This window comes from Idiotropiscis lumnitzeri, chromosome 3 (genome assembly GCF_059441095.1).
Source record: "Idiotropiscis lumnitzeri isolate Australia: NSW breed Sydney's pygmy pipehorse chromosome 3, RoL_Ilum_1.0, whole genome shotgun sequence".
In the NCBI taxonomy this organism is placed as follows: Eukaryota; Metazoa; Chordata; class Actinopteri; order Syngnathiformes; family Syngnathidae; genus Idiotropiscis; species Idiotropiscis lumnitzeri.
The window spans coordinates 31,362,407-31,373,598 of NC_142393.1; the positions used below are offsets into that span (position 1 = coordinate 31,362,407).

Below are 11,192 nucleotides of genomic sequence, written 5' to 3' on the forward strand. Positions count from 1 at the left end.
TGTTTTTCCTTCATATTTCTTTTTTTTTATCCAAACAAGACATTTTTTTTCCTAAAATATTTATGACAAAAACTAAAGCGATAGAAAAATTTCATCTTCGGTTGAAAGCCAAACAACAACTTAATATTTGATTATCTCAGCATTTGTCTCATTTTCCAGCCCAGCAGCCCAAAGAGGAAAACGCTTTGGTAGTGTATAAAAACATGCACAAAAATTAAAAAAAAAAGAAAAAGAATACATATTTACATTAAACAGGATTTTGACTTAGTTTTCTCACCATGAGAACTATCAGAAGACAGGCTCGGGAAAAAAAGTCACTTATTTTTGCTGACTAGAGTTTTAAAGCTTCATAACATGCAACAAATACTTTTTTTTATTTTTGTACAAAGAGAAACAGCATAGAGCAGTCATGTACTCTGGGCCGAATAGTTTAACTAGCATGCTCTTTGATTAAAAATTGAAAATTAAAAATACATCCCACATCAGAAGTGATCCTAAACATTGACCCAAAAGTGAAATCCATGCAACAAAAGTCCCACAGGCAGACGGAAGTAAGCATAAAAGTCCTGAAAACGTCTCAAGAGGCACCCACTGGCTCATCCAGCACTTTCAAAGTTGCTTACTAAAAGGATAGAACTACTTAGTACCTGAAGGCTCCACAATAGCTTGCTCTGATGATAAACCCTTTCAGCGTATTTCCGTCAACTTGACTGAAGGTTGGTGTCTGAGTCACCTGAGTGAGGTGGTTGATACAAAATCTGAAGCAAAACTCCTCCAGGTCCTAGAAAACAGGAACAAAGTAGAGTTGAGGAGCTTCAACTCAGCAAAATAAAGCTCATAGTTTATCTTTAGTACACCAGAGGCCCTATTTTTGTTCCGGGCGCAGTCTCACTGTGCGCATGGGTGGAGTTTTCTTTCTTTTAGTATTTCGCTTGACTATACACTGGTAATAAGGGCTGGAAAGGGTCTTGCGCTTTCGAGTACCATCGCGGGATCGAATGTAGTGTCTTCCTTGCCATTCCTCATTTGCATCATAATTAGGGAGGTATGGAGCACACGCTCGAGTACGCTGTGCTTGACATGCAGTATCAGAAATTCGCATCACTGCAACGTTTGCATGACATTGACACTGCAATATCTCCCCTTTCGAATGATGTATCGGCTGTGCGTGTAATGTGGAATTGGAGAACGCCTTGCACCTCCCGATCGCGTCTGTGAGTGACCAGTTTGTCAGAGGGTCGTTGGTGTCTTTTAGGGTAAGTACGGCCAATAAGTAAGTCTGACTGACTTTTGGTGATGGCTGAATGAGCCCTGAGTTGAGAGGGCTATCTGGCATAGGCCCCTGTTCCTGGGACATTATCCATTTCAAAGGTTTGCCCCTGAGGCTTTTCTGGGGATGGATGTTCCTCTTGACGGACCTCTAGCACTGAATTGAAGGATGTAACACGAGGTGAGTCTTCACCTGGGCCGGAAGACTCGAGTAATTGATCAACATGTCTCCTCCAAACGAGGTGATCGTAGTATTCCACTGTATATGACATGGGCCTGTTTTTGTTGCAGGCATCCACTTAACACCACAGGCATGGTTCAGAGCAAGAACCTTATCCCCCGCCATGAAGGACTGGAACTTTGCATTTGCCCGTTGTCCAACCTTTCTGTTGGTGAACAATCTTTTGTCTTCTTTTCCCTCCCAGGCTAACAGTAGGATAACGGCACGGCGAACGACACTTAGCTTCAGGTTGTTAAAACAAATGGCGTTAGCGCAACAAAATCAGCACCTTACTGTTCAGCATGCCTCGTCATGTCACAAGGTTTCCTCCCAAACAGTAGCATGTGTAGTCCAACACCACTTACTGCTTTGGCGTGAGAGAGAGTGGGCGTCCATTTCAGATAACGGGGCAGTCGTTAACGGTGCGCATCGCGGCGCGGCATGTGCTTTTAGTCAGGGCCGCTTCTGTTTCCATATATGTAGCTCCACCGGTGCATCTGCTCACTTTCCCTTTTGATATGTTGAAGTGGTCATGATCACCGTTTTTGGACGTTATAAGCAATGAAAGTACAATATTTCCAATGGATAGTTTGTCCGTACCTTCAATTAGTCTGAGGAAAACACGTAGAGAGCGGAGGGGGCCTGGCTATATTGCTCATTAAAAGTGGGCATTTTTCAATAAATAAATACAAAAGTAAGTGATAATTTCAGTTTCCTTATAAAAAAATATGTAAACTGAGCTTTTTAGTGAAAAATGGCCATTCTTGGCTGGACAGATACCTTAAGCGTTCTTGACACTTAAAGGTGATAGGGCTCTCTTCTCCAGACGACATGACGTGACACGACATCACCTACCCCACAAGGCGAAGCATCACATGCAGAGGTAGTTTGGGGTCAAAGTGTGCAAGGGGGTCAGAGTCGACAAGGGCCATCTAAACATTCTTAAATGCTGACTCAGATCGGGCTGCCCACTTACATGGTGTAGTTTCGTTAAGTAGTATGTGTAATGGTTTTAACATATCAGCAAGGTTGCGCACTAACTTGGCATAATACTGTATGCCAACAATGCCAGAGAAGTGCTCAACTGAGTCACAATCCTGGGAGATGGAGCCTCTACGATAGCCTTTACCTTTGATGGCGCTTTTTGGAGTCCTGTGCTGTCAATCACATGTCTCAAGTAATCAACATAGGATCAGAAAGATTCAAATTAGTCTCATCTGACCTTCAACCCATATTCTTCCATACGCTATTGGGTTGCCTCCGGATTTTGTAAGGGGGACTGCTCATCAGGACCGGTGAGAAGCAGGTAATCAAGGTAGCACTGAACCCCTGGAAGGCCACTCAGTATCTGGCCCATTGTACATTGGAACAGAGCTGGAGCAGAGGTGATTCTGAAGGAGAGCATCTGATACCAGTAAAGTCCCGTTTGAGTCACAATAGTCAAAATCTCCTGTGAATCGCATTCCACATTCTTTTGAAGGTATGCTTGTGCCAAGTCAATTTTGCAATTATTTCCCCTCCAGCCAGGCATGCGAAAAGAATCAGTGAGGCGTAATGGATACTTTTCAGTTGACAAAACTGGATTCAAAGTGACTTTGAAATCACAAATTCTTGGAGTTCCATCCTTTGTCATGACAGGAACAATTGGAGTAGCTCGGTCACTTGAGCTTACAGGTGGTATGACCCCCACTCTTTCCAAATCTGTCCTATTCTACTTCGACTTTTGGTTTGATGGCATATGGGACGGGAACTCCGTGGTTTAACCCTCAGTGTAAGTAATGTTTTTTATGCTCCCGAGTTAATTATTAAAAAAACTTTGGAAAGCTTTTTCAGGATCTCCCATAAGCAGGTTGTTTCTCCTTCCCTGATTACGAACACTTGTTGCCAATTCAATTTGTTCTTTAGCCACTGGCGGCCCATCAAAGCTGGATGAGCCCCTTAAACGACTTTTGGAGACTGTGTTGGAACGTACACACATGTACCAGTGTCCACCTGCATGCAATCTAGCACATTCTCAAGTAACGGTGTGACCCACTATCCGTCATCACGGTCGTCAATAACCAATACGACATGTCTTGTGTCTTCCTCTGACTCACAATCACTGCGTTCATCCAATCAATACACAACCGTGGCCATTTCTAGAAATAGCCCCAAACATGCTAGACTAGACTTGCACTGACACAAAAATTAAGTTATGCCCGTTTTTACGGTGAGCGCACAGGTGCCAAGCTACCAAAATATGGCCCAAGGCGTCACCTTCCGCATTTGTAAAAACAGAATAAAGTATTCATAAAAGCAGAGTTTGTTAGTCATTTGTAAAAAGAAACAAAGACTTTAAAGCAATAGAAATGTCCAGAGGTATACTGTACCTCTGCATCAAATCGTTTGGCAGCAGAAAACAGCGTAAATGCATTTCTGACCGTGATTCCTCTCTTGATGATCTGTTGACACAGATGCTTTAAGCGGCTCTCACAGTAGGAAGTGGCCAGGTCCAGCAGGCCTGAAGAACAAACAAAAACAATGCATATGCACATCTTTGGGCAGGCGGAGCATTTACAGGATAATAGATAACCAATGGCATCCTCAGGTGGAAGGTCAACTGTGTCTGTGTAGAGGAACTGCAGGAAGGAGCGGTAGATGGCATACGAGAATTGGCTGATCTCAATCACTTCCTGACGACCTTCCACCCACTGGGAGCGGAACATTGAGCGGAAATGCTCACACCTTGAAAAAATTTACATGAATTAAAGACAACATTGCACAGTGATGGATATCCTAATCGTTTGTCTTCACACGCACACATGCACGCGCACGCACGCACCTGATCTTCAGCACCGCTTTGTGAACATGGATGCATTTGCCTTCAATGTTAAACTTGAGGTCTGCCGTTTCTGGACTGTCAAATTCTTTCCTCAGTGCCTCCGCAACTGTCAGGAAGTCATCATGCTCTAGACCAGCATTAAAACATGCATTGATTTGTGCATCCATTGTAAATACAACAAATACAAATACAATATTTTGGTGTTTCTCACCTACAGACACCAGTCTCCACATAACCGGTGGCGAAGCAAAACAGGCAAACACATCATCAGTGTTTGTAAAGTAGGTGAGTCGTGGGATGACGATTGCTTGACCCCGACACTGACCCCACATATACACCTGGCCACTTTGCGTCTTGGCTGCTGATGTGTTCGTCGAATGGCATGCTGCCACCTCTACAAACCTGAAGGATTAACAAATGCTGTTGGGAGTAATGTGCGTATTTCCCACAGACGCCTTGTTGTCATATTGTTGAGAACAGTGTGTTGTCATGCAATAACCTCGGCAGATCACGAACTAGGAAAATAAGACAAGCAGCAAAGAATGGAAGCTTCATTTTCATGGCAAATCCTCAAAATGAAACAATACCGTACTCTTAATTAAAAAAAAAAAAAAAAAAATTTCCTGTCAGGATATGTGCTTCTGATTGCAATTAATTTGGGTAAAGTTGGCAGGATTTAATCCCTGCAATTTCCCCCAAATGTCTGCTTCTAAGACTAAGTGATTCCAGGAGGGTCGGATGCATGCTTTGTGTTCCCTCTTCAAATACAGGAACTCAGTTCTTGGTTCCACTCATCTTGCCGTAATAATTTGGATTTGTGGCTCCATTAAAAATTATGTGGCAAACGCTAAAACTGGAGCCATGGTAAAATAAGAGAACTCGTGCAGCTCAACGAGAATTCCGCAAAGCCGAACACAGGCAGAAAAAGACAGACTGCAGGTCTCTTATCAAATCCTAAAAGACTGCTGGCATTGTTACCAAAGCAAAGTGAAAGAGTACAAAAGGGAACAATTGTCAAATCTTATTTAGGAAAATCATCGTAATCCGCGTATTCCATTTCAAACTATTGCTTCAAGTTACTTAAGCCTCGTCAGCCGATTTGCACTCTTGACCTGAAATGTGCAGGAAATTTTAAGTTTTTCACAGACAAGGTCGCTACAGACGGCTCTCATTTCGAACGCCATATTTGACCGATTTGTCTCTGTTCCTAGTTCTGCAGTGTCAGATTTCTTTGAGGCGGTTTGTCATTTTTGGAGGCTGTAGTAGGTTAGGCAAGTCCCCTCTCTTGTCTTTTAAAACTTGTTTGACGACATCTTTTGGATTCGATGGTACTATTTTCTGGTGTCTACTGTAGGTTTGTTACTAACATTAATTTGTGTTTTAATTTGCTGTTTTCACTGCTACTGAATTATTGCCGTTTTGTAATGCTGTATGTAAAGTGCGTTGTTACAGCTCTGACTGTTGTAAAATGCACTATACAATAAAGTTGTATTGTACATTGTATTGGACGGTAATAAAAAAACAACCTTAAAGGGACAGTGTGTAGAATATTTAGAATTTTAAAAGTTCACTCATTTAAAAAAAAAAAAAAATTCAATATGCAAAATAAAAAAAAGTTGTTATCTATGTACATTTTTTATTTAAACATAGGTCTAGTAATCGCGAATGTAATTACATGGGTGGCGCCTCACCATACACGACACTGTCATGTCTCGCCAGCAATGTTCTGCTATGGATACCCTAAGGAGAGGATCATGTGTTTGCAAATTTACTGGACCAATGACTACAGCATGTGTAACAATGAGTGCACTTACTTTATCACTTGAGAGAATAATAGAAGTCATTTGTGATTTGCTTGCACCTCTGTTGAAAAAATTTGGGTAAGCTTGGGAAGTGTGGTCTCTGTGAGGCACCGTAGTGTGCATGCTTTAAAAAGAACGGACTTCGAATTTAAAGTTGCATTCTATTAGGTCACCACTAGATGGCAAAAGAAATTGTACCCACTGTCCCTTTAAAGTGGTGTTATCTGATTGATATATATATATATATATATATATATATATATATATATATATATATATATATATATATATATATATATATATATATAAAACAAATGAACATCATTATCTTCCCGCCGTGCACCAACAAGGTACTTTACGAACAATACTTTCCAAACAGTTTTGAGCTTTTTTATAATTATGTAAAATTATTTTGTACTGTACTGGCCGTTTGTGGGATACAAAAAAAAACAGTACAAAACACTATTTGTACTGTAGCTGGGGCTTCAGCGACAACACGAGAAAAAAAAAAAAAAAAAAAAAAAAACTTTGGACAATGTGCTCTAACGGACGACTCCTTCCCCTACCAGTCCGTTTATTTGAGGTTCCACTGTACAAAATGCAGTGTTCTTTTTCTACATAGGAATTCAGTTATACCTCTCTTCATCAGCCAGCACTTGCACAGGGCTAAAACAATTGTTCTTGTCACCAGTTCCCAACTGGCCGAAAGTGTTTGCGCCCCACGAATAAAGCAGTCCTTTATCTGTTACAGCAAGGGAGTGACCATAGCCTGACACGACCTACAGAAGAAAACATTTTAAAAATTTCTGCTGCTGCCTGCATCCATGAGGGAGAATCACAACACACCAGGAGCCAATCATTACCTGCTTTATACAGGACTCCTGCAGAGCTGATAGGCGACAAGGCATAAGCTCGTTTCTGTTGTTACCAACACCCAGCTGCCCATGGCCATTGTAGCCCCATCCATGAATCTAGACGCAAACAAAGTGGTCACAGAGCAGTGTTGACTTTCGCTAATTTCACAACGGGTGCCTCACCTCTCCATTGTCCAGCAGAGCCATGGAGGAGGATTGTCCACATGTGATGCCGATCACATTCTTACCCTGCAACGAGCCGCCCACCTTCATGGGGAAAGCCTGGACAGCTATGGACCCTGAACCCACCTGGCCGCAGTTATTAAAACCCCATGCAAAGACCTATCATTTGGGAAAATGATAGATTCTAATGATAGATGCAAATACTCAAGAATTGTCTTGATGGGAACGCTACCTCTCCATCCTGCGTAAGGACCATGGAGTGATGTGCACCACACGCCACCTTTTTTACTTTCTTGTTCTGAATGTTGGCAGTGACCAGCACCTGGGACAGTTCCTGGTTGGCCGTCCCGATCCCCAGCTGGCAGAATCCATTGTGCCCACAAGCAAATAGCTTCCCGTCTAAGAAAAGGCCATGTTTTAAGTGCAGTTTTGTGCAAAAGTTGCATACCTTCGCAAAGCTATGAATCTTTCACCTGAAGATTTCGTGAGCAAGCTACTTCCTGGTCAATGGAAAATTAACATGCCGGAACTGACATGTATGAGTTTTAGCGCAAGACAGTACAAATCAATTATTTTAGTGTACTAGTATATCTGAATCTTCGTACTATGCATTTAATGAATTTTATGCACATTTTTTATTGTAATACTATACATGTTGAAATGACAGTTGTGGAAAAAGGTTCAATTAAAAAGCTTGTGCTAAGACCTTTTTTACCGCACTTTTATGGGGGGGTTGTTTTTTTTAAATACAGTACTACATCATGAATATGAAGTGACTCACCCTCTGTTGCTAGTAGGATGTGTGGCCCACTGCCATAACTCAGGCTAACCACCTTCTTCCCGTCAAGGCAGCTCAGCTGCTTCGGCACAATGGTGCTAATACCATCTCCTGTTCCTAGGCAGCTACTGCAGTTCAAGCCGAACACAAATACCTGTGAAACATTAATACACAACATCTCAGTTAAATGAATAAAAAAATGAAAGAAATAAAAATAATAAGAATTCATTAACAATAAAAAATATAATTTTCGAAATAAATGTGTTTTACAGAATATCTGCTGTCATTTGGGCAATTTTTACTTTCATTTGCAATTAGGGCTACAACTAACATCCATCCATCCCTTATCTGTACCGCATCTTCTCACTAGGGTCGCGGGGGGTGCTGGAGCCTATCCTAGCTATCTTGGTACACCCAGAATTGGTTGCCAGGCAATCGGAGAGCACACATAGACGAACAACCATCCGCGCTCACACTCACACAGAGGAGCAATTTAGAGTGTCCAATCAACCTGCCAACCATGTTTTTGGAATGTGGTTGTAAACCGGAGTACCCAGAGGAAACCCTCGCAGGTACGGGGAGAATATGCAAACTCCACACAGAATGACGGAATCGATCCCACAACCTCTGCACTGTGAGGCCATTGTGCTAACCAGTCATCCTCCGTGCCGCCTACAGCTAACAATCATTTTAATAATGACATTATTTCAAATTGACACTGCAGACACGTACTAATTATTATTCAGTTTCAGGTTTGGTCCATAACATGTCAGAAAATAAGCGATAATGTGGATCATTCATTTCAAAAGTAAAAGCTTTTTATGATTTTATATTTATTTTTCTTATTTTGATTCAACACGAACAATCCACCTTCATGGAGAACTACAAAAATTGGATAATATTTACTAGTGAGAACGATTAATCAAATAATTTCTAGTCATTTGACAAATGAATAGTTGACACTTCATTTCACCACTACTTGCGGTCATAAATTTGAGATGAAATACAGTTTGGCAGATAATTATCAGTCGTTTCAAATAAGAGGTTGTTTATTTTACAGTAAAACTAAACAAAATAGGAAAATTACACATTGTGTATAAACGCAACCACATACTAGCTTAGGAAATTACAAGGCTAGGGAATAGCATCAGTGTGGTGGAGTTCTAATGCTTAATTAAAAAACAGGTATTTGAACACAAAAGGTGGAACAACACACACGGCCAGACAATATAACTAAGGTAACAACTGAAATTGAAAGACATGGGAATGTAGTGAAGCACCTTCTTGTCGTTAGTAATGTAGATGGCTTCATTAGCAGATGCTCCAAAGACACAGGCCTGTTGGATTGTGGCAAGCTCCTCAGTGCTCAACAAAAGGAGCAGAGGCCACTTGCTAAAGTCCAACATAACTTGCCTACAAACGCCAAGGCTGCAAAGAGACAGGGGGGGGGGGGGCAGTGAATGCATCTCGGCCCACAATTGATGCAGAAGATGCAATGATGACAAAGAACAGATGTACGATTTAAGCCAATGGTGTTAAAAGTCCTCTCAAATTGTAATACAGAGTGTAGCGACTACTATTTGCATGCATGTGTTACAAAAACATGTTCCTTTGATTCTTAGTAATATTTTTTTTACTTGTAAACTACACTGTCAGATGAGGCAGGTTGTGTGGAGTTATTCCTCCGTCATTATAGAAATACATTATCCCTTTGTTGTTCCTGGAAATAGCCCGACACAATACTAGAGCTGTGTAGCACCATTCCACCAACAAATTGTGGTATGGCGAGATTGTCAGTCTTCCAAGGCGCTCTTCTCATTGCTTCCATCTTTCAAGGTAACTAATATTTCCACCCCTCCCACCCACACACTCAGTCTCGTAGATACAAGTATCTTGTCAAATTAAGACCTCTCATTAGAAGCCAAATTCAACTGCATGCATTCTTTAACTCGAAACTGATAAAATAAATCCAAATTAACAAATGTTACTAATTATAGGTGGCTTCTTTGCGAGTTTGTTTTTTAGCTGATGTCAGAAAGCTTGTTTATGTAGCAACTTATAACTAGTTACTTGAGAAAGAATTTGCGAGACTAAAAAAATTAAGCAAGTGTAAACTTCTTTATTTATATTGTGCAGTCACAACAGATGAAGATGCTTTATTTTAATTCATCAATTACATTTTAAATATTTTTTTAAGTATTGCATGTATTTACTTGTATATATAACTTTGTTCATTATCTAGAGGTTTTAGTTACTCGCAGTAGGCTTTCTTTTAATCAACGAACGGAAAGCAACGGTTTTGTTTTGTCCCAATGTCTAAGACTTTGTTTGGAAGTGTGGTTCCTACCTACAACATCGGAACTGGAAAGATGGCATGAACTTGCAGACGGTGAAGCGATGAAGCGAGCCACAACTGTGTGCAAATATTGCGGCTTCTTCGAGTAGAGAAAACGTCTTCGCATATAACCATTTGTAAAAAGATCTCGACACTTTCGTCACCAAACGCCGTCATAGTGATTGACGTTATACGAAGGCCACACCTGGGATGTAATCGAAGTCAGGTGCGTGCGGCTCAATATAAATAACCATTACCCACTCACATTATTTTTGCACCGTGCTTTTAAACGAATAAACACGTTTGTTCCGCGATCTTGCTTGGCTTCTACCCACAGGAAACTATTTAAAGTGGACTTATTTGTTTCAGGCTTAAACGGTTGCTGTGACGAAACAACCTCACTAACAATTTTTCTTGCTGTGTATTGGCGTCAGTGAGTCACATAGTCGCTAGAGGGAGACAAAGTCTGCGTAGGAAACACGGACAATATGTCTTCACCTTATTCACCTTATTCCTAAAGGCGCTCCGTGCGTGCGCATGCGCACCAGGCTTTGGTAGGTCGTCTCGACGTGTAGGAAGGAATTTCAGATACCCCCTTTTTAATTTTTTTAAATAAAACGTTTGATTTAATATGTTAATTGCAGTAACAAATATAATTATATTTAACAATTTTTTACTAAAACAATATAACGCTAGTGGCTAAAACAACACAACAGAGCATAGAAAACAAAACTATCAAATTCGGGCTGTCAAAATTAAAGCGTTAACTTGAGATTTTTTTTTTAATTCACGCGATTAAATATTCAAATTCAGTTTTAATTACTTCCAAATTACTTTTCATATCTTGCTAAGTCAAATTCCAACATTATACCATATTGGCTGTACATCTTTTGCACATCATCTCAGAACAAAACACCCTGCATAAGTTAC

The 11,192-nt window shown here is 40.7% G+C and overlaps 1 protein-coding gene across 5 annotated transcripts; it reads right to left on the bottom strand.

The window, feature by feature from the left end:
• Positions 1–332: 332 nt before the first annotated feature.
• Positions 333–10,457, bottom strand: rcbtb1 (regulator of chromosome condensation (RCC1) and BTB (POZ) domain containing protein 1). 5 transcript variants are annotated; one of them, XM_088290692.1, is made up of 12 exons: positions 10,275–10,457; positions 9,208–9,355; positions 7,931–8,081; positions 7,382–7,548; positions 7,150–7,275; positions 6,976–7,083; positions 6,749–6,891; positions 4,522–4,712; positions 4,311–4,437; positions 4,062–4,213; positions 3,859–3,989; positions 333–781 (listed from the first exon to the last, which is right to left on the bottom strand). In XM_088290692.1, the coding sequence occupies exons 1-12, from the start codon at positions 10,301–10,303 to the stop codon at positions 641–643; spliced, it is 1,614 nt and encodes a 537-aa protein (XP_088146818.1). In that variant the 5' UTR covers positions 10,304–10,457; the 3' UTR covers positions 333–640. The 5 variants fall into 5 exon arrangements, 4 of the variants coding, with proteins under 4 accessions (XP_088146818.1, XP_088146820.1, XP_088146817.1 ...); XM_088290694.1 differs by having other exon boundaries at positions 3,910–3,989; positions 7,150–7,308; XM_088290691.1 differs by having other exon boundaries at positions 7,150–7,308.
• Between the last annotated feature and the right edge of the window lie 735 nt (positions 10,458–11,192).